Genomic DNA, 27,740 nt, shown 5'->3' with positions numbered 1-27,740 from the left:
TTTTGGGCTCGTCGGTCTGATCTTGGGCTACCTTTGGGCTAGGGGCATATTTAACCGGACATTTTGGGAAACTACCCACCATTTTGGTGGTAGTGACCCGGAAGTCGGTTGCAGGTGTCCTGGGGGGATTATCTGTTTTCCCTCCCTCCCGCCCTTTGTTTCTTTTCGCCTGGGGGGGGGGGTTGGTACTGGTCTGTAGGATTGTGCAGAAAGTTGGAAATTGCAAGTGGGTGTTTATAATTGTTGCAGGGGGGATCCAATTCTAGGGGTGGGGGAGTGAGGTATGTTAGGAAGTATATATTTAGTGAGGTTTAGTTTTGTTTGGCACAGGCCAAGGGTATGTATTTGTAAGGTGCACCTGTTTCCAATAAAGCGCCCTTTTACACAGCAACAAGCTGGTCTGTGGTAGGTGCTGCCCCTCCCCACCCCATTATGGGCCCAATTAAAGAGTGTATGGTCAATACTCTGAAAACATGTTGGCTTCATCAGTTGTTTGTAGTAGAGAGGGTGCACAGGTCATGGGCCCTATCAATGCCTCACGGTGCTCCGCCAAGACCCACAATTGCCAAGCTTCTCAATCTCTGGCACAGGGTTGCTATTATCCAGGCAAGATTAATTGATCTTGTTCCCTTCAAGACATCAAAGACCTTGATCTTTACAAAATATGCACGTGTTGTCCAGAAAGTGCAAGGACACCTGTGATGAACAAGAAGTTACGAGAGACAGGCTTGAAATATAGGTTGCTGTTCACTGCTCAACTTTGGGTACTACTTGGAGACAAGATTGACCACATTACTGAACCTGATGCAGCCTCGGATTGCCAGAAGCAGTGGTTGACAGAAATTAATGGATATAAAAGTACATTTAATTTGAGACAGAATGGTGGCTGAGGGAGGGCCCTAATGACGTTTGTACATATTACAATATATCTTCAGGGTATGTAATTGTAGAGTTAAGAAAACTAAATTTATACTTACTAATACGTACTTACCATCACAATATTCCAGCTGTCAATATTTTGCCCACAGCATTATTAATGTCAATATTTTGGTACTCAATACCCTGCGATGCAGATCCTAATTGCATATATAGGTAATAGAGGCCAATTCTATTGGGTTTGATATTCTTTTGTTTTACAATAATATATAATGAGCAGTGGTATTTTATTAGCATTAATGTTGTGGTAATTTAAACATATACATAATGAAAGGGTGATCCATCAACATAAAAGGGCTTGTGCACTATTACTCAGATAATTAAGGGTTTACTATTAATTGACCAGCTATTTGTAACAATGATTGAACCATTGAGGGCCGGACTATCAGTCATTGTTCACTCACAGAGTGCCCACTACTCCTCCCGCCTGCTCTGAAAGCAGAAGACACACAATTGATGGACGGAATGCAGAACAAATCAAAACATTCACCCCCAGTCAAGATATCTGGGTTAAATCCATCATTCTTTTGCTCACTGTGCCACCCCAGTTTAGACCTGGCCATATGCAAATCAGTCTTGACCCTGTGCCTTATGGGAACAGTCCAGCACGATCTGCCAAGCCAGGTCCTCCCTGGACCGGAAACGAGCATCCTAGGACTGGTTTCAGGGTTTCACCCCTCTTCAGCCAGGATAGCTTGATTCCAGTGGCACAGCGAGCCCAGGACCCACATCTGGGCAAACCTGGCACACTTAGGGCGAGAAAGCAAAAGACACACAATAGATGGACGGAATGCAGAACAAATCAAAACATTCACCCTCAGTCAAGAGATCTGGGTTAAATCCATCATTCTTTTGCTCACTGTGCCACCCCAGTTTAGACCTGGCCATATACAAAACAGTCTTGACCCTGTGCCTCATGGGAACAGTCCAGCCCGAACTGCCAAGCCAGGTCCTCCCCAGACCGGACACAAGCATCCTAGGACCGGTTTCGGGGTTTCACCCCTCTTCAGCCAGGATAGCTTGATTCCAGTGGCACAGTGAGCCCAGGACCCATGTCTGGGCAAACCCGCCGCACTTAGGGCGAGAAAACAAAAGACACACACAATTGATGGATGAAATGCAGAACTAATCAAAACATTCACCCCAAGTCAAGAGCTCTGGGTTAAATCCATCATTCTTTTGCTCACTGTGCCACCCCAGTTTAGACCTGACCAAATGCAAATCAGTCTTGACCTTGTGCCTCATGGGAACAGTCCAGCCCGAACTACCAAACCAGGTCCTCCCTGGACCAGAAACAAGCATTCTAGGACCGGTTTTGCTTTTCTCTGAAAGCAGAGCAGATCTGCCCCACTCTGCCAAGACACCGCCGCAGGAACAAATAAAATGATAATAACATCAAGTAATTATTTCATTTTTCCTTTTTTTACTCTGGGACACTCCTCTGCCTTAGTGGACTGAACTGAAAGCAAGGAATCTAGAACATCTGAAATAGCATATTTATCTGATTGTAATCCTGGCATTTGGGAAAAGGCGTAATGTAAAAATCAGAAGATTTTGAAAAAATATTTATTCATTTACAGTGTGCTTTAAACCTGAATTTTCTGTTCTTCTGCTATATCTGTACCCTCGTCTATCGATGCTATTTCTCCTCAATAATAAATTATCACTGTCAAATTTTTTCGAGGGGTGGATATTTTTAGACTCTAGTTAATTAGCTTAGAAATCAAACAAATCAGAATAGAGTCCCTATTACATGCTGTACTTCACTTAGAAACTTGTCTGTCAGTGCCTGGGTAAAACAGAATATGCGGCAGAATCCAAATTGCTGTTTTTTATATGGTGCCCAGAGCTTAGCTTTTAAGTGGAAACGATGCTAGCACTCCTTGAAATGCAAATCTCTTGAAAAAAATGCAGAACAAAAATGAAACACCAATGGGTCCCTTTTAAGACACCACTTTCAAATTTTAACATCGCTGTTTGTTTTCTGTTTCTTTGACCACCACGTGGAGAAAAGCAGCCGCGGCCCGTGGAGGGAGTAACGGTGGGGCAGGGAGGCGGGGAGGGGGAGGGGCAGGGTGGAGGGTTCTAAAAACCGGCATATGGATAATTGCAGGTAAGTACACAATTTAATTAATAAAACGAAATTCGTAGCACGCACAGCATGGCAAAATGCCTAACTTTTAGGAGATTTAATTAGGCATGTATGTTGTGGGCTACTCATTAAAAAAATGGTGGATCTGGGGATCCTGGTTGTTACTGCTTCTTTCAATAGATAGGAACGTTGGAAGTGTATTTAGCTTCTCAGCAGTTCTACAATTGTTGAAGAATGTGAGAGATTGTTTGAATGAATGGGTTCCCAACTAACCATTGCATATGGAATCTTCTATGCGTTCAATAGCTTGTTGACATGCTTGAACTACAGCTAGAGTTCACAAGGTTGGAGTTGTTTGGTAAGGTCACCTTTCTTGCTCTTTTAATGTTTGAAACATAAATATAAGTTATTAGACAGTGAATGTTATACATAAAACAAACACTTTCCTTACTTCATGACTAACAGAATCTCCTTCTTTCCAATGCTTCTTAAGCACTTTACATTTAACTGCAGGATTGGAGAGGATGCTGTTACTTTTTTCATCATCAACTTTGGCAGAACATATATCTATTAGAGACATCTACATCAATTGGATTTCTGCTGGAACCATGCACTGATTGTAGACATCCTGACAATCCGTGGTTTGACATATGTAGGGCAATAGCTGGGAGTAATAATGATTTGAATATTTGAAATCTGATGCAGAGCGTTGTTACTTCATTATTGGCCTCATGTAAAGATGCACAATTTTCCTTTCCTGCAGGGGCGTAACACAGGCCCCCGCAGCCCCCGCGGTGCAGGGGGACCACCTCAGCACAGTACTCTGGCCTGAGAGCTCTGGATTAAATATGGAGCGGGGCCCCTCCGTGTACCCTGCAGGGGGCCCCCCTCAACTTCGGTTACGCAACTGCTTTCCTGCTTATCCTTTTACCCTCAGTGGTATTAGTTCCTATTCTCAAATGATTTAGTGTATGAATTTGATAGTTAATAAATGTCTTCCAATATCTCCTGCATGTTTGATCCTCTGATTCTTCATGACTGGTCTTTTGATCCGGCTTCGAATTTTTCAACTTGGGCAATCCGAGCCCTGGACAGGCTTGGACTGCCTAAAATTGACCTAGTGTACAGTTCTTTTGGCAATGCTGTGTGGATCACAACTAAGCTTAAGAGCCCTAAATCCCACTGTGAAAAGATCAGCTGCAAATGATACTTATTGTTTTGCCCAGATAAGAAGGCCTGCTATGGGAAAGCTGTGGAAAGTGTAAAGCTTCCAATATGACACCTTGGTCAGAAGGAATGTATTTGTAATACGTGTGATTCTCCTAAATAACTTTTTTAAACTGATTAGGAACTTGTGAATCTGGAAAGATAAACTTTCCCCAACCAAGGATTTCTATGGGGACCTCTGTACACATTTCTTTGTTGAAAACTATACCTATTTTTGAACATCGATGTCTTGCTCCCATTTCTTCTCTCGCTTCATTGAAACATGGCCCCACCTCAGAAATCCTCACGTGCTTTAACAGTGTAACTATTGATTTTGCTGTATCTAAACTTCAATCTGTTAAGTAAGCTTAACCAGCAGATCCCTGTCTGATGAGAATTACTAAATCTGTGGTCATAGATCTTGTAATCTGGTTTCAGTGTGTGCTACACCCCGAAGAAAGAGCTAGAGGTACTGGTCATTTAATATTTAGACATAGAGAAACTCCTTAGTTAGACATGTAGCTCCCAACTCGCTTCACCTAATTGTTCTCTTAAAGGACCCGCGAGGGACTGTGGAGGCACAGCAAACACACTTTTCCCAAGACTGCAGTTAGGGTAGTAAATGTTCTTGTACTACAGAATGTTGGGGAAAATCAATTTTATACAGGTGCCACATCTCAGAATGGCTCCCTGAAAATATTTTGGTATGGTGAGCCTTGTTCATGAAGAAAGTAGGAAAGATATGTGGATAGATCTCCACTTCAATGTACTGTTCCTATCTTTTGCTGTACCCCAATAATCCCAGCAGTAAGTCTGTAAATATAGGAAGTTCAGCTGAGTTTTGCGGTGAGCTTCGCTTCCCACTTGTTGGAGTTCTCTATAGTAAACAAATCCACAAAGGAAGACTAGGTTCCCCTGTACAGATGCACTTTTTTTTCCCATGGAGGAAGCCTTCAACCCATCTAGGGGTGATCATTTCCCCTTCCAACTCTGGAAGAGGGGTGCTCTAGCCTTGTGTTGAAATAAATCTTCAACCACTTCCAGGGCAGGAGTGGGCCAGAGAAGAGTTTGAGAATGCCGACAGATCTATATGCTTGTAGGAGTTCGCAAATGTCCAAGGCCAACCATGACTGGAATTGACCCTTGAGTAGGATTTATAACTGCGGAGATCTCTGCACTCGTGGTGGAGATCTTTGCCCAAATGCCTATCAGAAATCGCTTTGTGAATTAGTAGCAGGCTTACAAACTTGTGTTTTCAGGCAAATGTAACTTTCTGAAGAAGTCCCTCTTTGTGTTTTAAGAGTTCCTGCCTCATTTGCACTATTAGGGTGCACCAGTTGCACTATTATTGTGCACCTCTTTATGGTGTGATGTATGATCAGGATACCATCACAAAGTACACTTTTTCACAGATTTGCTGTTTCAAAGGAACTTTGGTAGACTCAGTTCCACTTCCAAATATTGCAAAATGTAGAATAATATAAATACTGATGCTGCTTTCAGGAAAGAACGCAAAGTAACCAATAAATCCACATTTGGAAATGACCTTGTAAATCTGAAGCAAGGTTCCTGCCACTACTATGAATTATTACAGGTTCCGAGATGGGCTACCAGCGAGATGAATGTATTTACTCATTTTACGCTTTAGAGGGTCAGCCTGACATTTTCTATTTTTTGTTCATTACACAGCTTTTAATGGTACATTTCCTGCTCCTGTTTCTTATGTGAACCTGTTATAAGTGGCACACTATTATTTGCTGCCCGCTGATCATCTTCTCCGTGAAGTCAATTAACTATATATCCCATAGCGATGGACAGTGATATCGGATTGATGACTTTTCTGTGGATGTTCTAGTAAACAGTCATTTGTTGCTCTTGATGAATATATTCAGGGAAGGAGGTAAGAAGAACCTGCTAATTATTCTTCTAACGTCTGTGGGCAATCAAACCCTGATTACTATAGGATTTTATGAATACAAATAAATAACAAACATTTATAGAGTGCCACATTCACCATTACAGGTATTTTGGCGCTATAGCCTTATTCTGTACACAAAAGGACACGAGGAACTGCCCTACGGTGAAAAAAAGACACCTCTCGGGTGTGTGAGGGCCCTTGCTCTTATTGGAGCACTACCCCTTCCCTAGATTTGTTCCCTCTCCCGCTGACCATCCACCTTTCCTCCCCTCTACTCCCTGCGGCTCCCCTCCCCTTCCCCCCCCCCCCCAGTCCCCCCATAGGAACTGCATACCCTTTTGTGTACAGATGTTATTTAGGGCTTGTGTGCAGGGCCTGGATAAAAAAGCCCTTGTCCCCCTTCGGTTTACACGCTAAAGCCTTATTGCCAGTTCATATCTACACAATACACTGATGCCTTTGCTGGTTGATCCGGGACTTTGTTAATTTACACCTGGTCCGCTTTTGGAAAGAGCTACGTTTTTAAGTTTTTCCTACAGCTGTTCAAGTTTTCTCTTCTGCATATGGCTTGAAGCCAAACTACTTAAGGTAATGTTTTGCTACTGGTACATTCTAAGAGGCTGGCTGAATGAATTTAAGGGCCATATGTATCAAGCCGTGTTTGAATCGCAAAGGCCAAAATTCGCCGAATTTCGGCCTTTGCGACTCGCAAGCGCCCGTTTTGCATGTTTTGGGATGTATGAAACATTCCCAAAATAATGAATTGCAAAGTTGTGCGATTCCTTATTTTGCCGTAGCATTTAGGGAATCGCAATTTTGCGATTCCTTAAATGCTATGTATGTAGCATTTTTGGCTAGCGAAATATGGTTAAGAATTCGCAAATTACCACCAACTTTAAGTTGATGGTAACTTGCGAATTCTTCAAAAAATGCATATTTTGGCATTTTTTAAGGTGGCATGTGATGCACACACATGTCCATAGGGCATGTATGTGCGCCATATGCACACACATGTACATTTCAGGGGTGCAGCAGGGTGTCTTTGAGACACGCCTGCACCCTTGAAATAATTCTCAAATTGCGATTAGCAAATTGCAAATGAGCAATTTGAGAATTATTTCGCAATCATTCCTATGGGCCTCCTGGCCCATAGGAATGCATTGGAAATTATTCCTTAATTGCGAATTTGCAAAATGCGAATTCGCAAATAAGGAATATTAAGGAATCGCTAAAAAATAGCGATTTTTTTCATACATACTATATTGCAATTCCTAAATAGCGATTCCTTAAAATTCGCTATTTAGGAAATGCAAAATAGTTTGTTGATACATATGGCCCTAAATGATGTTTGTTTTTCTTAACATGATCAGATGCACCATGTCACTAAAGATGCTGTGCTCCTGGTTGGATATTTGCTTAACAATTAAAAACATTGTGGGAGGTGTTGTTTTACACCTTATTTGATCCAAGTTAACTTAAATCTCTGAAAATAGTGATTTGTAATGAAAGGTCCTAGACTTTAGCATTACATTCTTGGTGACAAGGAGTTATTTGATGACCTTACATTTACGTTAGGGATTTTCTGTAACAGTTTGCTGACTTTCCGCTTAGTTCTGGCCTTTTGTCTACTAGCCTAATGCATGTGGAGCGTTGTAGTCCTGTTTTTCTTTTATTGAAATAATTACACTAACACATCTGAAATCAATGATTTGTAAGTGAAATGTTCAGGAATGTCCATAATTACCTGGATTGGGTGAGTCACCCTATTATGTAGCAAACTGTGTAGCCGAAAATGTTTCAGGAGTGGTTAATTGAAGTTAAGAGATCATTTTTAAATAACCATCCACAACAGTTAAAACAACCAACTCTAAATTTAGCACAAAGACATAGCTTTTTTAATACTGATAAATGGTTCATGTAGCATGCAATATTTCACAAACTGAACGCATATTTACGAAATGTGAAGCCTGTGTGCCAACAGCTTTGCACACATTTGTTTTCTCTTGTACAGAAGTGGCACTCAATGTGGACCAGAGGGTGCATCAGGTGCAGATTCACCGAGGTGTGCAGTAAGATCTGCACCCATCACATTTCCATTTAGCGCTCCTGCCTTTGTAAAGGGCTGCTGCTGGGAATGGTCCATGCTGAAAGGGTACCCGAACTGTTCCCAATAAGGTCACAGGCCCTGTGCTTCGCTGCTTATGTAAGAGATGCACAGTCAAGTACACTATTACAGTTCTGCTTTTAACTTGGGGAAAGAGTGTCATTCAGTTCGTTGGTGAGATTGCTCAATGAGGGACATCCTAATCATTAACATCTACTCTGGCTTGAAGGCCAAACTAATCCTGGTGTAGCCTACTTTACTATCCATCATTCCAAAGTCAATACATGGAGTGCCAATACATTGGGTATAGTACCACCTCTTATTTACACTGGTTACAGACTACAAAATATATGCCATGGTACACCATCCAAAAGGCAGATATAATTATTACGTGCATGAGCCGTTTAAGGCCTGGTACATACCAGTGCTGCTCGCATTATTGACGAAGTTGAAAGGGAAAAAGACCTGCTGACACAAACAGGCCCTGCCGATTTACACATCGCTCTCAACAATGAAAATCAGCAGTTGAATCTCTCAACCAGAACCAGTTCCACAAGGAGTGAATAGGACACTTTACTCCGCTCGCATTAACAACGTGTGCCATTACCCCGCGTTTTTTACTCCGTAAAAACGTTTACAATTCAGGCCTTTACAATGCAATCTATTACAACGCAATTTACTATTCTAACTCCGCCAGGGCATTGTAATGGGTAATGGGTTGTAATGGTTTGTGGTGTAAAGCCCTGTAAAGCATTGTAAAAGCTTTTGCAAGGTAAAATAAATGTGGGGTAATGACATGCGTTGTAACACATGCAGATTAAAGGTTGTTTCCCAAGAGGAGTACCACGAGGCTCAATCCTCTCTCCATCACCATATAATCTTTTCATGGAACCCCTCGGAGTTATTCTAAACCAAGTCTGTGTTGAATATCACTTAAGTGCTGATGACACACAACTTTACTACAAAATAACATCACTCAGAGAGAGCTTGTATGTGAATGCCACAATAAAAAAGTTACAAACCCGGCTAAACACCAGTGACTTAAAGCTGAACCCTAGTAAGACCAGATGACTACTATTTTCACTAAAAAATAAGCTTTTACCAATTCGAGCATCCCTCGAGATCATGGGCGCACTAAATTGTTCTCTTTCACTTTCTAACTCTGTTAAATCACTCGGAATCACCCTAGACAAAAATATGCCAGTAAAGGTGCACATCAACAACTCAGTCAAAGGGGCATTGTACACCCTAAAACGTCTCAAGAAAATCAAATCATGTATTCCCCCATATGATTTAAAGACAGTTGTGCAATCACTAGTCGTCTAGAAACTAGTCTACAGTAATGCCATCATCACTGGCACTCAGAAAAGTCTCCTAGCGCCTCTAAGAGCAACTCTCAATGCAGCTGCCAGAGTCCTCACAGGAGTTACATGTTTTGATCACATCTCACCTGCTCTCAAGAGTCTCAATTGGCATTCCATAGAAGGAAGATGCATCTTCACAACAGCTTCTATCACCCACAAAGCCCTTCACTAAGAAAACCCGACGTATCTGGAAACCAAACTCTCAAGAACAGGAAGTTATAAGTCGATTCTTCTCATCCCTCCCAAACTGAAAAAAGAAAACATCCCAGGTGCACTCATTCTCAGGAAACCTTCCAAGAATTTAAATTTGGAACTTACTTCCTGAGGATCTCTGCTGAAACCCCTCTTATGCTTGCCTCAAACGAGACCTCAAATCGTTACTGCTTAACTACTACTCGCTCCCAATCTTATCTAGTTTTCCTCAAGATCACACCTGACTGACAGAATCATACAATGTGGTGTCTTGACCCTTCAGCATCTAAAACTGTTCTTAATAATACTGTCTTACAATGTTGTGTTGTTCTATACCCACTGGATATGCTATGTTAACTCACAAGAGACCCCACATTTAGTTCTATTAAATTTGTTCACACAACCTGTAAAAGGCCCTGATACCTTTGGGTCCAGCAGGTGCTATATGAAACTTACAAATAAATAAATAAATAAATAAATAAATAATGAGAAGCAGGTGAATATTAAAGCAGTGGACACAATCTGGGTGTAGAAGTTGCACTCATGGCCTGGTACACCATCTTATTTTCAGGTCCCAATTTTAACGTGGAATTTAGGGCCACCAAATACAGAGGTCCAGCCGTATGAGCAATTTCATCCCAACAAATGTGCAAAGGTCCCATTTGATGTATTTATTACGTACAGATTTGAAAATCCATACCCCATATACAGAGTTTGCTCGCTGAGCATCAAAATGAGGTAGCTGGGAAGAGTGTTCCAGCAGGGCAATTGGTCTATAAATTATGCCACAGAGCCACTTTGGACCCAATGACCAAAAATGCTGTTAAAGCTATAGTGCATATGTAAGCCTATGCACAGGTGTAGATGTATGAGTTTTACAACTGGCCCACATCCCTAGCAGTATGCCATTGAAAAAAACTGAATCAACCACAGCTTTCAAGGCATGCTACTGTCATTGTCATGTACTACATGCTTTTTCCCCAAAACAGAGTTGTGCAAATCTGCACTGAGCAAAGGCAGCCTGCTATGCAAATCAGTATATTTTTTCTTTTCCTTTTTTTCTCCATGGTGACAAACCCTTTCACCCATCCTCATGAAGTTTGTGGATGTTCAGTAATTTCACCAAGAATGAGGACCTATTGCAGCCATTCAGTGGAGCACACCTTTGACCATTTTCAGTGTTACAAAGGGGTCAGAGAGGAGTTTGTGAATGGCAACAAACTTACAAGTGTGTGGGCATTCACAAACTCTCAAGGCAAACCACGCCTTCATGCTCCCTCTTCCTCCCCTTACGTGGGGTGTGTTACTGCGTAAATATACACAGTTCAAGTATTAAATTATGATTAGTAAAACTATTTGACTGCCAGATATCTGTTTTTGGGGCAATAGAGAAGCGTAGACTGGGCAATTTTGTCTCTAAATAAACATATAGTGATTAAAATTATCTAAGGAGAATCAGGCCCATGCCATTAGAGGCTACACAGTTTGGTTGCCTTTGTTGTTAATTTATTCTGTGTATACTTATGATATTCATAACACATAGACAATCAAGGTTTTAATGAAATGTGTTATGGTCAGGATCTCAGGTCAGCAAGACTCTTTTTCATAGTGGAAACAACATGTTCTGTTCTGTGTTTTGTTTGCACTTTTATATCCCTGACTGTTTCATGGCTATTGCTGATCTCTCCTGCTTGAGTGGGTGACTCTATTACCAAGATCCACATTGGAGTCGGTGTTCTCGTATTTGTAATCAGATACACGTGATTCTGCCCCACTTGACATCCTTGGAGAGTCAGTCCGACACCTGGTCGCATCTTCCTCTTTGCCATTTCCATACAAATTATAATTATTTCCGTAATTACTTAACCTAATGGCTTAACACGCTGAGCGATGGGGCCGCAGTGCAGTATTTCAATATCAACAAGAATTAGATAGAAATGGTAGGCAGGTTGAAATTCTATCAGGAGGCCACTGGCATTTTAAGGCCAGCACAAGCTCTGATTAAAATTCAACCTATTCAGCATCATCTGAATTATGCATTGTCCTCAGTTAAGACATAATTATTGACTCAATGAATGCATGCACCAATGCACAGCGACAAGAGTGATTTATAAATGTATCCTTAATCAGGAATGTTCCTATTATGAATAAACGAACGATGTCTAATTACAAGAAAAATATTCTCACAACACAGTAAAACATGACTATTTTCTATATGCTCTTTGAAGTATATTAAGATATTATCGCATTGGCAATTTGTAGTTTATTAATCTAGTGAGTCATTTTAGCACCTTTTTTAATTACTGTGGCGTAATTTCAGTATTTACGCATCTCTCTTCTGTGCGAAATTACCGAAATTCCACAATTAGTCCAACTTGAGTAATTTGGGGCAAATATCTTACCGCAATAGCATGGGAGAAACTCATAAGGTACTTATTTACAAGACTCTTGAGCTGCCGGAACGTCACTTTTAATATGGGGAAATGGGACGTACCAGGGGTGCAAGGGGCTTGCAAATAAGCTACCAAGATAGAGCGAGCAGCTACTAGCTACTGCTGTCTGTGTCCTGTAACATTTAAAGCTATTTTTTTTTTTAGCAAATTGCATCGTCTGCCCGATTTTGGATGCAAAGGTGCATTTTGCACTAAGAAAATAGCACAAAATGCTGGATTAATCTTCCCAATTTTAGTTAATTACGAGTAATTATGTAGAGATAATTACGCCAGTTATACCCGTCCCTAGAAAAAAACTGTTGATTAAAATATTTTTCCTTACACTAGAAACACTAATGCTATAGGTTTAATTCCAAGTCAATTAAATGACATGCATGCACCATGTTACTGAGTAAACGATCCTTGGGTGTTCCCACATCTACAGTCACACAACTGCAACTAAAGCAAAATGTTTGCGCAGAAAATGTAATCTGTATTAGAGATTATGTGCTATTTAATGTTACCAGTGAATGCCTTTCTTCTGAATACTTTCTGAGAAGTATTTACATGGTTTTTGCTTTTTCAGTTTTTTTTACTTGATCTGTTTGGTAAAAATGGTATGTTTTATATGTTTCTGCACAAGGTCAAACTGGCCAACCAGGCTGATGGACATTTCCCTTGGGGGCTGTGGAGTTGGTTGGTTATGGTGCCCCAACCAGCTTCAATTCTGCATAGATAATGCAGAGAAAGAGCTTCCTAGCAGCCACACTATCACATGAAGCTATCACATAGCTTTCTTGTATGTGCATTTAATGAAAAACAATCTTGCCGAAATCTGTTCTGACAATCCTTTGTCAGTCAACCAGTTTTCTTTAAGTTTTTCACAATGAATGGCTAGCAGCGGCCAGAGCAGCTGACTCTGGAGTACGGAGCTCATGGTTCGATCCCCGGCACCGGTGGCAGCTCAGCATCATGTGACTATGGGCAATATCTCAATTAATCTCCCCGATGGCCCCACAGTGCTTGGATATCCTTAGGGGTGTTAAGTTTGTGCTAAAAAGAAATAAAAAATCATTAGGTTGACAACCTGGCGAAAGTCCTTCTTGGTGATAATTTTGTATTGTTGTTTGTTTTTCCCTATTTTAAAATTCTGTTGCTCCTCTGTGCACCCCCTGAAGTTATTTTTTTCTTTGGTGAAGCAGCAGGAGTTTCCCTTCCTCCCACTCTAAACAACGTCCCTATTTCCTCCCAGTTTAATCCCTTCTTTCTTCCATCTTCCGTAGATGTAGTCTTTTGTTTTACCATCTTCATTTGATTTTCTGGAACACAGTAGATATAGAACATAGACTTGTATAATTGAAATTTTCTTTTTTACTTTCACTATTTTTTGGGATCAAATATGCTTACATTTTGTTTTGTTTTACGAACTCTAAGAAGTGTTTACGTTTTTTATATACCAGAACCAGATTTCAAAGCCAGCACCAGTGTATTTCCGTTCCACAAAAATCAATCAGATTTTCTTGAATATGGGTAGTTTTATTTTACCAATTCCTCAAAATGAATTTTCGTTAGCCTCCTCTTGTCAGACTGAAATTCTCCTTTATGGGAAACCATTAAACTCTGATGGCCAAAGAAGAGTAGGATTAGGTGGCTTACTAAGCCTCCCAACCTGAAGGCATGTAAATTACACTGGATGAGTGGCACTGGTAAACGGTGAGAGTGCTCAGTGATAGCAGGGACTTGTGCAAGATTCATAGATTCCTTCAGTTGTACATCAGCACACTCCAAAGGCTTGTAGGCACACCTGAGTGGAGGCTTACCATACAGACTCTAACATTCAATTAATGTAGCAACGCAAAAGGTGCTTTGTAGAATTCAGACTCCTAAAGGCAGGTTAAACATTTTTACAAAGTCATCCTTTTTTCCCTGATCATACCCATGTGTTGATTGATATTGGTGGTTAATAACTCTGAAAGTGCCCTGGGCTCTGCTAAGCTGGTCCAGGGCCAGTGCTCTGTCAAGGTACATGGTTAGTTGTGTAATTATAATTGGCCGAGACAGCCTACCTTTAAGTCCCTAGTATTTGGTAGGGCATGAGGGTTTAGAGACCTCAGTGGCCTTTATGTAGTTAAGGGCATACTCTGTGGTCTCTTGTGTCATTTTAAAGCCAGCCCTGTCTTGCAGGCTAGTTTTAAAATAATACTGTGTCCAAATTTGACTTTGGAATTAAAAGTACTCCCAAAGTCTAAAACTACCTTTTTATTACATATATGTCACCCCTAAAGTCTGCCCTAGGCACCCCAATGATAGAGTGCTATAAAAAGCAGGGACATTATAAAATATGTTTTTTATGCCCCAATAAGGGAAAACAGCCAGAGTTGTTTTTAACCATTGTAGTCCTGCTAGCTGCATAGGCTAACCTGTGAAGTCTTTTTTAAACTTAAATAAAGTCTAACTTCTGATTGGAAGTGGCTGGTAACATGATTCAAAGTATCAAAGTAATAGTTACAATACATCCAACAACATGCCCAAATCAGATTTATTATAACTATGCTGGAAAGTAGTTTTTGAATGTACTATCCGGATGTTACCTAAAACAGCCCACTAGCAGCCTATTCTGATTGACCAACCTCTGACAGCCTGAGCCAAGCTGCTCCCTGGGTAGGTGTGAAGGGGCCTGGGGCTTAAGCAATACAGCCATTTGGATGGAGGAGATCCGGTTCCTGTGTAAGCAATGGTGCACAAAGGGGACTGGGGAGATACATTGGTCTTCAAAAGGAGAAGCCCATATTTAAAAAAAAAAGAAAACAGGCCAAAGCTTCCTTGCTCTCCAGCCAGATGGGAGCTCCTCCAATTAGATTAAGAAAGGGGCTGGAAAGGGAGTGGTGACACATATTAACCACACCAGGGGGTTGGGTTAGCTAGACCTGAACTCCAAGGAGAGATTTTCTCCATTTTGAATTTTTTTAGGAATGTGCATTATGGGAAAACAATATGCCACACTCACCAGGAAGGTGTCATGACAGAGGGTGGCAGCATGTACCCTATTGGTTGGGGTGTACCCCCCTTGCCAGCCCAGAATGGGGAATAAATATGGGAGAGCTGCAAGAGCACCTCAGATCCCTGCCTGAAACATCTGCAGAATAAGGACTCCTCTGCTGGAACCTTGGACAACAGAGGACTGCAATCAGAAGGACTGCACCTGCGGCACTTTAAAGGTTCCACAACCAGAACGACTTTGCCTTTCTTCAAGGATAAGGAGTGGATCCCTTGAGCAGCAACAGGGAGAAAAGTGCTGGAAGAAAGAACCTGCAACATCCGCTAAGAGGACAACTCCAGCTGGCAAGCTTCACATGGATTTTCCTGAACTGACCAGGTACATTGTGAAAGTTGAAGTTCCAGATCCCTAAGAGGTAAGCCAGAGCTTCTGAACACTTGGCTAATGCTGTGGACCCTTTCTGATCCTCAAGTATCATTTCAGAAGATCTGAATGTTTTGGAACTTTTTGCAATATTTGTGAAAAAGCTCCAGAATAGGACCAGCATCAACGATGAGAGACAAGTTGGCGATGCAGGTTTGCCCCGCTGAAAGCTCCAGTGCTCGTCGATGATGAAGGTAGAAGACCTCCAGGTTTCACCAAGGCATTGTGCTTAAGCAGTCCACTGTCATCAAACTGAAACTCAAATCCGAAGACCTGATCTCTTGAAGTCGAGAGAAAAAAGTCCCCAAAAAATGACTAAGACAGAAGGCAAAACTTGGCTGGGCCCAACCGCTCATCGTATTCAGACCTGCGCTCCATCGTGGTTGGCCTAAAAATTTGACTTTGTCCCATTCCAGTGCGAATAGATAGCCACGGTTGGCACTTTACACTTTTTGGCACTAAAAACCACAGTTTGTCTTTATTTAAACTTTAAAAATTCATATCTCTTGCTCCCTACATTGGGTTTTTGATATTTTGGTGTCATTCTAAAGATAGAAATATTTTCTATTCTCAAAAATTGGTATTGGATTTTTATTGTATTTTGTCTTTTTCTTATTTACTGCTTTGGTGACATTAAATGTTTTATACACCTGTCTCCTTGGAGTTTGTTGGCTTGTTGACTGAGCCTAAAGATAAGACCAGGTTGTAGAACACCAACTCATTGCAGCTCCTCAGGAAATTTACATTTTGAGATCTCACACGTAGTTCAGCGTTCTTCATGAAAGAAACATTAGTCATTCTCATGAAGGTCAGTGTGTCACACAAGATGTTTCTGCAGAAGAAATGGTTGACATAGCAAACTGAATGTAATTTTTACAGGTGAGAATGCCTTCAGGAAAGAGATTTTGAAAAAAAAAATAGAGAAAAACTGCCAAACAGGGAAAGCGTAAAAATTAATACAAAAAGAGAGACTACAATGACAAGAGAAATGCATAGTCAAAAATATATAAAATGGCAAGGAAAGAGGTGAAAGGCACTGTAGGAAAGGTAGAACAACAAAAAAGGACGCCGGTTGGGAAAACCAATAACTCTCCCCTGCAACCCCAGGGTACAGACCTATTGGTTCAGCCAATTTTTTTGGGATTTTGCCATTGTTTGTGGTAACATGTGCATGCACATGCACTTCCGCCTTCGCTGCCGCTTCAAGATGACTGCCTTGGATGTCTATTTTCTAGTGATTAAAAAGCAATACCAAGATGCCCACCCACCACTGTATTAGCGGTAAGTGATAGAATGTTCAAGAGAGTGCTGGGGGGTTGCAAAGGAGATAGAGAGAACCATAGAGGAAGGTGAGAAAAAAGAACCTCATGGACTACAATACACGAGCCTGATGTCAGCAGAGGAAGGATACAACTCATACAGCTGTGAGACAGAACATATGCCTTGGGTGGGACTAGAACAAGAATGGGGCATAAAGCCATCAAACCAGGAGCAGGGATCTTAGAAATAAAATAAACCACGGAATCATGAGCCAGAGGCAGACACAAAGCTGACATTTTGTATGTACTGGATATAGTTGGTTTGTTTACAAAGACATCTAAAGCTATCTGTGGGCAAGACGTTAAATGGTACCAGGAAGAGTGCAGAAAACATAAGTGGGCATTGAAAAATATGAAAAATTATGGTAAATTTAGGGAACGAGACATTGAGGAAGAACAATAATAGAGAAATGGAAAACTTAAGAGAAAGAAATGTACAAGAGAACACAAGGGAATTGGGATGAAAAGATATACTGCTTACAAAACCCTGTGCATGAAAGATGGAACAGCCAAGAGAAAATGGAGAAAATAGAAAAGAATGAAAAGAGAAAAAAAACAGAAGAAAAACAAATTGCTTAGAGCAACTTTTCCCAAGGCAAATATTTAGTGGGTCATGAAAGTCTGAGCAATAAATAAAGATACCTTTTAATTCTGTCTTTGTCTTGTCATGTTTGTGGTGCTTCAAAGATAGATTTCAAATGACAGGCTATGTCTTCTGACAAACTGCTGCTTATTCTTTTAACATCAGGATTGGTGTTTAATGATCTTTTTCTGACTGCAAAGTGAGAGGAATTTTTAAAAGTGAATTGTGTGACAATCTTTATGGAGTACAAGGAACATTTTGTGGTTTTTTCAACACACAAAAAATCTGTACATTAACTGTGTGCATTTAGCAGTTACAAAGAAAAAATGAAGCACATTTTCTTGTAATTCTGAACTGTGCTGGAAACTGAGATTTTAATGGGATCAAAACAAACCAAGACACTTTACGTGGTGAAGCACAAATTATACATATTCACATAAACCTGCTTTCCACACATTATCATTTGTGTGCTATATAGATTTAGTGTGCAAATTTACTGCCCATTTCAATGGAAAATAGGCTGTCTGTAAATGACACTGTGTTACCAGACAATGCTTTAGTGACTTATATGTAATAAAAAGAGAGTCTTGGGGTTGGCAATGGGGTTATTTTTCCATGCTGAATTGGCAAATTTAAAACCTTATGCACGCTACAATGGCAGACCTGGGACAAGTTGTATGGGCTACGTAAGTGGGTGGCACAATAAATGCTGCAGGCCCACTTGTAGCATTTAATTTACAGGCACTGGGTACATGTGGTACTGCTTTACTAGGGACGTCCAACCATGTGAGTGGTAAGACTGCCAAAGAAGTTGGAGCAATTTACTGCCTTATCTAGTGTTAAAGTTCAACCAAAGTACAACCATTCTGTTTTTGTAAGAGAGAGTAAAGTAGTCACTTTATCATTTACCTAATTCACTTGCTTTAATACCATTATTCGCAGAAATATTGTGTACAAAAATATTGTCCCATTCGATGTAAATTTTCAATTATCATCGCCAATGGGGAACATTTTTTAACATTATTTATTTCACTGTATGTCCGTAAGAAGATATTCTTACAACAATATTTTGGTACCATTCAAATACTTTTATTCCTAGATGAGGCCTGCTATTGTGAGGAAAAAGATGCCTTGTTTTGTTGAGGAATTGTATCATTTTAACTACTACACACAATTTACTTTTAATATGGTTTTAGGGCACGCACTCTATAGAAACCAATCTCACCCATGTAACAGCTTTAAAGCCTTTGCTTACCACCATAATCTATATTCCTTTCTCTTAGTCTTCAACTTCTCTGCCACATTGGATACAGCTGATTACCCTACTTTACTTCCAATACTAACAATTCTTCGGGTCACAGACCTGGAGCTCAACTGATTTTCATATCTCTGTGATCATTCCTTCTCAGTGTTTTGATGCACTTAACTCTAAAGCACCACGCCACTGTTGGTTGTACTCTTTTAGGTTACATCCTGTATAACGCCTTATGACAATATAATTTACTTCTATTTTCCTTATCATCTCAATGCAGATGATGCCCAAACCTTTCTGTTATTTTCTACATTAACCCCCACCTCTAAACACAGACCAATAATTACCCAATAGCCATTCACCGCACGATGGTGGCCCACTCTCCGATGTTGAATTCTTTCAAAACAGAAAGAATCTATGTGTCTACTGCATCTGCACCTGACTCCCTAACCACCCATCAATATCCCCCCAAACCACCACAACCATAATATCCTCAGACAGAAATGTGTCTCTACATTTCATCCCTTCAATAAACATGAAAATATTAGTTACAAACTCTGCCACAGCAGCCATCTTTCAGTTATTGAATATACAGACAAGTATTCTCAATAATTCTCAATAATTTATTTCCATAGAATCAAACCTCTGGTCTTGCTTGTTCTGAGCAAACGTTGCTGCCAAAACTCTCTACTAGCTAGTACCCCGATATAATTTTACCTCTCAATATTAGTAGAGGCATTAGCTATTATTTCCCCAGACACACTGACAGAACCATCACTAAGCTTGCTTTCTTTTACATAAAGACAGCTCTGTACAAGCCATCAAACCTGACCTTTAAAACAAATCTTCCAAACATCGATGTGTTGCACCTAGGTTCATTTCCTTTTGGTTGCTGGGACTACTACACTAGATCTGTCTGCTGGTGGAAATTCACTCAATCCCTATGCTGGCATCATTCAGATCTGCTCTCTAGAAATGCATCATCCAACAGGAGAAGTCTTAACTGATCTTATTTTAACTCTAAAACTATAATTATAGATTTAGTTTTAATCCCGTTTGGGCATTCGTAATCTAATTTTCTGAAGTAGTTGCACATTTCTACCAAATATTGGCATTTTGTTTCAACTCTATGCTCTCTGGTAATTACAAGCCTTAGCTGTGTGGCCATTAAAGCTAGGGATAGATTGATGTTGAAGCTGCACTCATTGAATAGATGATCAGATCAAGAGTGAGGTGTGTACTCTTCAAAGCAGAGTTGCAATGAGCCACTGATCCATTTTAATTCGTCCATATGTTTTATCATAGACCTGTTGAATTTCAGAACTTTGAGTCTCAAAAGTGTGCTTTGGGGCCCATGTGATGGCAAAAGGTCAGGTTATTTTAGCCATACTCAAATCTAAACCAATTCCATGGTTTTGGTCAGGGGAAGCAAAATAGCGAGTGAAAACTTGTTAATGGGCATCCTAAGTCCAGTACTGGGGATCAGGGTATGTTGCACCAAAATGTGTTTTGTACAACTGGTAGCTCCTCTTTAAAGGATGATCGTTCTGCAATAGGTGACAACATGTACCCACTGTCTGATGCCTGGTTAAAGGACCATGCCTTTCTCAACTTATGTGGAAGACACCTATTGCAAAGCATAGCTACCAATCTGAGCTTTCGAGGCATTTGGGAATATTTTGAGGCACTCCTTACTAGCCTTCAGGTGACCTCTGCAGTTGTCTTGAAATATCAATGCGTGAGACCTATATGCCTTCTATATTAGTCTAGCAAAGTTGCAGGCTAATGTGTAGGAAAGACGGAGGGAGACGTTGTGAGGTATTACAACATTACTCGCAAGAGGAAGCCATCAGAAAGATTTGCCAAGGAGGAAGAAGTAGACAAGTCAACATAGGCTTGTACTCAAATGTGTAAGGTGGGAGAGAGAGGGAAGAAAAAAGAAACTGTTGTTGCAAGATACGTTAAAAAAACACATTCTTTATCTAAATTAGTGTCATGCTCTTCGAAGATCCTATACGTTTCTGTGTACTTTATGGATTGAATTTGAAGGAAAAGTGGTGTGTCACAAAATATTTACCAGTAATATGCATTTTCTCGAAGAACTGACACTTGCTCCTCCTAGTTAGGTGGATTCTCTCACCGAGCACAACATGAACAAATTCCTTATAACCCTATTGTTTTTTTTAAGAATGTACTCAGTTAATACATGCTCTGGTCAACTGGGTAAAGAATATAAATATATTAATATGACTAACCCATTATTCTTTCAGGTATTCAAGATTTTCCAGAAAATATTAAGTGCTGTAAATGTCTAGCAATTATTGAGGCCAGCGTGAATCCAATTTCTAAGTAAGTAGATATTGCTTTATGTTAAATGTAAATATATAATTTGCAACTTAACTTTACTTAATGCACTTGTTTTGAAAATGTATTTGTGTGTGGCTTTGACATTATTACAAACTGCTGAAATTGACTAGTCCCGATTAGTCTGATCGAAAGAAGATTTGTATTCAGTTTTATTGTTTATGTTGAATTGAATTGAATTTTAAATGTATAAAGCGTTAACTTAGCCCAAGGGCATCAAGGCGCTACAGGTGACTGATGTGCAACGAAATAAAATGAAGTCTGTGTAAAGAGCCAGGTTTTCAGGGCCTTGCGTAAAAGAGAATGTGACCCAGGACCAGATAAGCCTTCAGGGAGAAAGTTCCACAGCCTATCAGCGGCAGTGGAAAAGGACCTGCCTCCCCATCTAACATTTTTATACCTGGGCACTACTAGCAAAATCCTGCTAGCAGACCTGAGTTCCTTGGTAGGAGTATAGCACTGGAACATCGCTTTAATGCCATCAGGGCCAAGGCCGTAGTAGGCATTATGGGTAAGGCATAGAGTCTTGAAGAGAATTCTTTGATCCAGAGGTAACCAGTGCAGCAAGATGAGGGAAGCCGACACTGAGTGTTACTCCGGCAAATTCATCACCAGCCTCACTGCAGAATTTTGCACTAACTGTAAACATCACAGCAAGTCTTTGTTAATACACAGATAGAGGGCATTACAATAATCAAGTCTGGACATTTTTCAAGGCAATCACTGCCTGCTTTAGTGATGCAAACGAAAGGAACTGGGAGATTTTTCTAAGAAGCCTGATTAATCCAAAGCAGGTGGACATTGTTCTGCTAATCTGAAGGTTTAGGGACAGAGATGTGTCCAGGGGATGGGCAGCTGCCCAAAGTATTAGTCCACCAGTTATTCGACAAGATGTCATGTTGGTTACCAAAAATCAAATTCTCTGTCTTTTCCCCATTCATTGTGAGATAGTTTTCCACCATCCAGCATGAGACTGCCTGGATGCAGTTTCTGAAATGTGCAGCAGATTCCCTAATACTGTTGGTAATGGACACCATGATTTGTGTGTTGTCGGCTTAAGACAACACCTCAAATCCAAAGGATCTCACGACCTTGGCCAATGTGGCAACGTAGATATTAAAAAGTGTTGGGCTTAAGGAAGAGCCCTGCAGAACTCCACATATCAAAGGGATTGAATCTGAGTAATATTGGCCCATTTCCACTATCTGTGCCCGCTCACTAAGGAAGGAGGCAAGCAGCCCAAGGGCCATGCCCCCAATCCCTATCTCCTTGAGGCGCTTCACCAGCCTCAAAGGAGACCGGGTGTAAAGAACTGCGGTAAGGTCAAGAAGAACCAGCAGGGCAGTATGCCCTGCGTCAACCTGGACCAGGATGTTGTCAAGAACCGCCGTTAATGCTGACTCAGTGCTATGATGGCTTCTAAAACCATGCTGCGAGCCATCAAGCAACTGGTAGTCCAATAGATGGGAGCTAAGGTGTGAGTTCAGGTACTTTTCCATAATCTTGGCTGGGACCGGAAAGCAAAGAAATGGGGCAATAGTTTTTTGATTTGGTCGGATCCAGAGAAGGCTTTTTTTAAAGCGGTTTGACAACAGCTGTTTTCCAAGAGGTGGGATAGTGCTCCTCTGAAATAGCCATATTCAGTACTGAGGTAAGGTGGGGGACAATTACTTTACTACCTGTTTTTAAAACCTTTAGGGGGCAAGCATTCAAGGGGGACCCAAAGGTGACCCCTTCTAGCAGGCAATCAGTCATTTCAAATGAAATGCAAGGAAAGGTGAGTAGCCTTGGTTCATCTTCCATGGTTTCTGAAACATTAGAGTCGAATTTAGGAAGAGCAGATATAGCAGTATCAACATTATAGTCCTCCAAGGTGGAATACATATCAATGATTTTTGTGTGGAAAAAGTCTGCCATTTTGTCACAAAGTTCTTAAGAGAGATCAGACAAATCGGCAACAGAAAGGAAAATAATAGAGTTGATAATATTAAAAAGCTCTGTAGACGATTTAATTGATTCAGTAACTTTAGAATAGTACAATCTTTTTTCCTCAGTAATGGCCGCTTTATATTTCCTCAAGCACTGTTTATGTAGCTCTCTGCCCGCTGGCGCCAAATCTGTGTGCCATAACCTTTCCTGTTTGTGGCAAGATTGTCTCCGTTTTCAGAGTCTATCCGAGTACCATGGAGTGGAGGGTTTTTTCCTCGCTACATAATGTTTTTTAATGGGAGCCAAAGTATCCATGGCTCCTAACATCCATTTAGAAAACTCATCTGCTGCTGAATTAGCATCCAAGTCCTCAGAGAGCTGAAAATTCATAAAATAGTTAGCAAGAGCTTCCTTACTGATACAGACCAGCTAAGACAGTGCTTGGTGATGAAGTCTGAAATGTAAAGGGGATGGCATAATGATCTGACCATGAGAGAGGAATAGGCACTACCACCCTGATCCGTAGATCATTGGAAAATATGCCATCCAAAATATGGCCAGCAGTATGGGTGATACTAGTAACTACCTGCAAAAAACCACAGCAGCCTAAAGTATCCAGTAGGGTTTGAGTGTCTTTACATACAAATTTGTCTAAATGAAAATTAGAATCCCCCAGCAATGTAAGATAGGGTTCTAAGAGATTGCTAAAGTCTTGGCTGAAATGAGATCTGGATCTGGGTTGCCGATAAGATAGTACCCCAGAAAAACTTTCAAAGGGAAGAGTATTTATACAGAAATATAATGCCTGGTATCAGTCAGAAGGTGTAGTAAATGCCTCGGTGCAACAGGTACAAACATCTCTATAAAGAATACCCAACGCCCCTCTCATTCTGCCTATTCTATCCAGTTTGGCTAGGCTATAACCGGAAGGGATTGCCTCCACTAGATCAGGACCAGAACAATCCCTGGCCCGTGTCTCTGTGATAATCGTCCAATCCGGTTTTCGAAGTGAGACAAAGTCCCTGAAAGCAGTTTTATTCTTAATCAGAGATCTGGCATTAATAAGATATCCAAGGAGCATATGCTCCTGGGAAGGTGATATAGGTTTACATTCCTCCAGGGGGGTACAACCAACACCTACCTGCGTAGAACAGAAACTGCATGAGGAACAGGTATAGGGATGATTCCCATTTAGGATCTCAGGGTCAACAATATGGTGGCAAGGAGCTCCGCCCTGCCGTAGGTCCAGAAGTTCTTCCCTGGTGTAGATAACAGTTTTAGTTTGTTCAAGTGTAAATTCAGCAGCCTCCCTGGCGCAAGGTGCGGTCTTAGCGTGGACAGATGCAGACGGGCGCAGACGGGCTTGCCTTTGGGGTGCCTTCGGCGCACCGGCTGCTTACCCGCTGCATGCGTCCGCTGCGTGACCGGAAAACCATGCCGTTTAAATAGGCTGCGAGCACTAGGATGCTAACCTCCCAGCTTTGCCCCCAACAAGCTAGAAATTGAGAGCTAGAATCACTCGCACCCTCTACAACAAACTAAAAAACCAGCCAGGTACAATAGCAGCAATACGAGTTTAAAACAGTGCGTTTAAAATAATGCGAATAAAATCAATATTGGGTTCCAACAAATTACCGAGACATATTGAATATCAGCATAGAAATCGTGTCAATGCGCATCCGCTGCGCGACCGGAAAAGCATGCCGTTTAAATAGGCTGCGAGTGCTAGGATGCTAACCTAACAAGCTGGAAATTGAGTGCTAGAATCGCTTGCATCCTCCACAACAACTGGAAAGCCAGCGGCGGACCGAGGCGTGAGCGAGAGAAGTAGGAGAAAGTACAAAGTGCCAGGTACAATAGCAGCCATCCAAGTTTAAAACAGTGCGTTTAAAATAATGTGAATAAAATCAATGTTGGGTTCCAACAAATTACCCAGACGTATTTAGTATCAGCATAGAAATCATGTCAACGCTCGTCCCTGCACATGTTGGGCACTTTTTAACATTTAGTTGCCCAATTAAAGTAACTAGTTAAGGAACATAAACTCTTTCTGTATCATTTATGTAGATGACATGCAAACTATTTGAGACTTGAAAGGACTGAACTCTCTTCCACTTTATCTGAGAAGCTAATCTGCTTGTGTTTCTGAAGATGCTTAGAACTTGGTTATTCTCACTTTAGATTTTTCCTCTCCTCAGATAGTTAGGTATTCATTATACCTGCAGGTAATCACATGCTTGATAAACACTAATAAATATAGATAGATAGATAGATAGATAGATAGATAGATAGATAGATAGATAGATAGATAGATAGATAGATAGATAGATAGATAGATAGATAGATAGATAGATAGATAGATAGATAGATAGATTACTGCATGGAAAAAGGTTGCATTTACTAAAATATGAAAAACTAAAAACAATAAAAGGGTGAAAAAACGTATAGAGGACTGCGTCTGAGGAGTTTATGTGGAGCTGTATCATAAATCGTGAAAAATTACGATATTGTATTGTTGGACTTGGACCTTATTTCAGGGTCATCCCTGAACTTTTTGCCTTCCTCCTAGCCTTTTTTATGACATGGTGTTGGTGGTTCTAGGACTCTGGGCACTCTAGTACTGCTGTCTAGTGTAAAGTGTGTGTGCTCTCTGTGGTAACCATGGTAAGGTTGGTCTACACCTGTTTGGCATATTTCATTTACCTGTCAGTCCCTTGTAAAGTTGTATCTCAGATACCCAGGTCCAGTAAATTAAATGCTACTGGTGGCATGCAGCGCTGATTGCGCCACCCACCAAAGTAGCCTTTCAAACCTGTCTCAGGCCTCTGCCATTGCAAGGCCTGTGCGCACAGTGTTACTGCCGCTGTGACTTGACACCTAAAGTGTGTGCCATGTTTGTGACCCCCCTTTTACTGCATGTCAGTCACCCTTAAGGTAAGCCCTAGCTAGCCCTATGGTCAGGGTGCATTTTAGGTAAAAGGTAGGACATGTACCTTAAGTGTGTGACATGTCCTGGTAGTGACACACAGCCATTTTGGTTTCTCACTGCTGTGAGGCTGCCCTCCCATAGAAATGCTTTGGGGATTCCCTGATAAGTGTTTCAGTGGTAATTCCTGATATGAGAAGAGCAGTGTGGTCAAGTTTGGTATGTTTGGAATAGTGATAATAAATGCTGATCAATGGTGTGCGCAGATTTAGAATCACTATTTTAGAAATGCTACTTCTAGAAGTTGGCATTTCTGTGTGCTATGTGTCTGCCTGCCTGATGTGTATTGCATGTCTGGCTCCAGAGTGACAGGGGCTGGGGAGGTGTGTGTGGCTCCAGGGAGGACAGGGTGAGTCAGCGCTAGACTGAATAGGACAACTGCATTTGGAGTAGTGGGAGGAGTTGTCCGCTGACCCTGAATAGGTCTGTGCCTGCCTGGGTGAATGCTGCCTCCGCCCCCCTGTGGTGTGTCTGATGACCGAGCCCCCACCTGACAAAGGGGAAGAGGAGCCCTATTAACAAAGTGCTCCAATACCCCCCCAGAACCAGTTGGGACTGGTTCCCCCAGCCCTGTGCCAGGGCAGAACAAAGGAAAATGTGGTATAAGTACTGGGGCTGTTACCCCATGTTTGTGTTGTGCTTCCTTGTGATTTTGGGGCTCAGGAGGCACGGCAGTTCCAAAAGTCTTCTCTCAGCTGTACCGCTAGAGCGCGGGCAGCTGCAATGCGGGCGACAGTTATTAAAAGGGGATAGGGATAGGGTGGGACGCACCCCACGCACCCAGAGCATTGCGCGCAGTTATTTTTGCTGCATTGGGAGCCAAGGGGCCAGTGTAACTCCCTTGCCCTGACTAGAGTGTTGGTTTCTGCCTGGCTTAGGTGCATGCCCTAGCCAACCAAAAATCCCCTTTCTAACATGAAGTACCCATTTGGGAAATAATACAAAGAAGGCTCTGTGGACTATACATCCCATAATGCAACACACTGGTAATTGAATTACAAGGCCCACTGGAGGGCGATTATTATAAATTGCATGCAGGAAAAGTATTCTTCTTACTTACTGCGCAGCCTTAGAAGTCGCCTGTGAGCAAGGAGGTTTCACCTACGAAACTCGTGAGGCTTGGTTAGTTAAATGGAAAAAGAAATGCTGGTTTGCCCTTGAATTTGTCTGTTCTGGAGTGCGCTTTCGAATGCAGAATGCTTTGTGTGAAATGAAATTGACGGCTGTCCAGTCCTTAAGAGCCCACCGCCCGGTAAATTTTAATGGGGCCACACAGACATGGAACTGTCTCAGTCTATAATTGGCAGAATAGAAAGGCACAATACTGCACTTTGTTTTTCTGAGGCTCACTGAAGGGTCATGGTACATTGACAATAATGAACTGCGGCGAGTGTAGAACCCATTTGGGAAATAATACTAAAGCTCTCTGTACTATACATCCCATAATGCAACACACTGGCGATTGAATTATAAGGCCCACTGGAGGGCGATTATTATAAATTGCATGCAGGGAAAGCGTTCTTCTTACTTACTGCGCAGCCTTAGAAGTCGCCTGTTAGCAAGGAGGTGTCACGTCCGAAACGTATAAGGCTTGGTTAGTTAAATGGAAAAAGACATGCTGGTTTGCCCTTGAATTTGTCTG

The 27,740-nt window shown here is 41.3% G+C and overlaps 1 protein-coding gene across 2 annotated transcripts in view; it reads left to right on the top strand.

Annotated features, from left to right (window-relative positions):
• The window catches only part of LRRC7 (leucine rich repeat containing 7), a 2,053,453-nt gene that overhangs the window by 859,932 nt on the left and 1,165,781 nt on the right, over nucleotides 1–27,740 (top strand). For both annotated transcript variants that reach the window (XM_078668793.1, XM_078668795.1), the window contains exon 6: nucleotides 21,090–21,168. In XM_078668793.1, the coding sequence (XP_078524919.1) occupies nucleotides 21,090–21,168 (79 nt within the window). The remainder of the gene's footprint in view (nucleotides 1–21,089; nucleotides 21,169–27,740) is intronic.

This window comes from Lissotriton helveticus, chromosome 1_2 (genome assembly GCF_964261635.1).
Source record: "Lissotriton helveticus chromosome 1_2, aLisHel1.1, whole genome shotgun sequence".
In the NCBI taxonomy this organism is placed as follows: Eukaryota; Metazoa; Chordata; class Amphibia; order Caudata; family Salamandridae; genus Lissotriton; species Lissotriton helveticus.
Note: the sequence above shows the minus strand (reverse complement) of the source record. Positions and strands in the feature narration are given on the sequence as shown.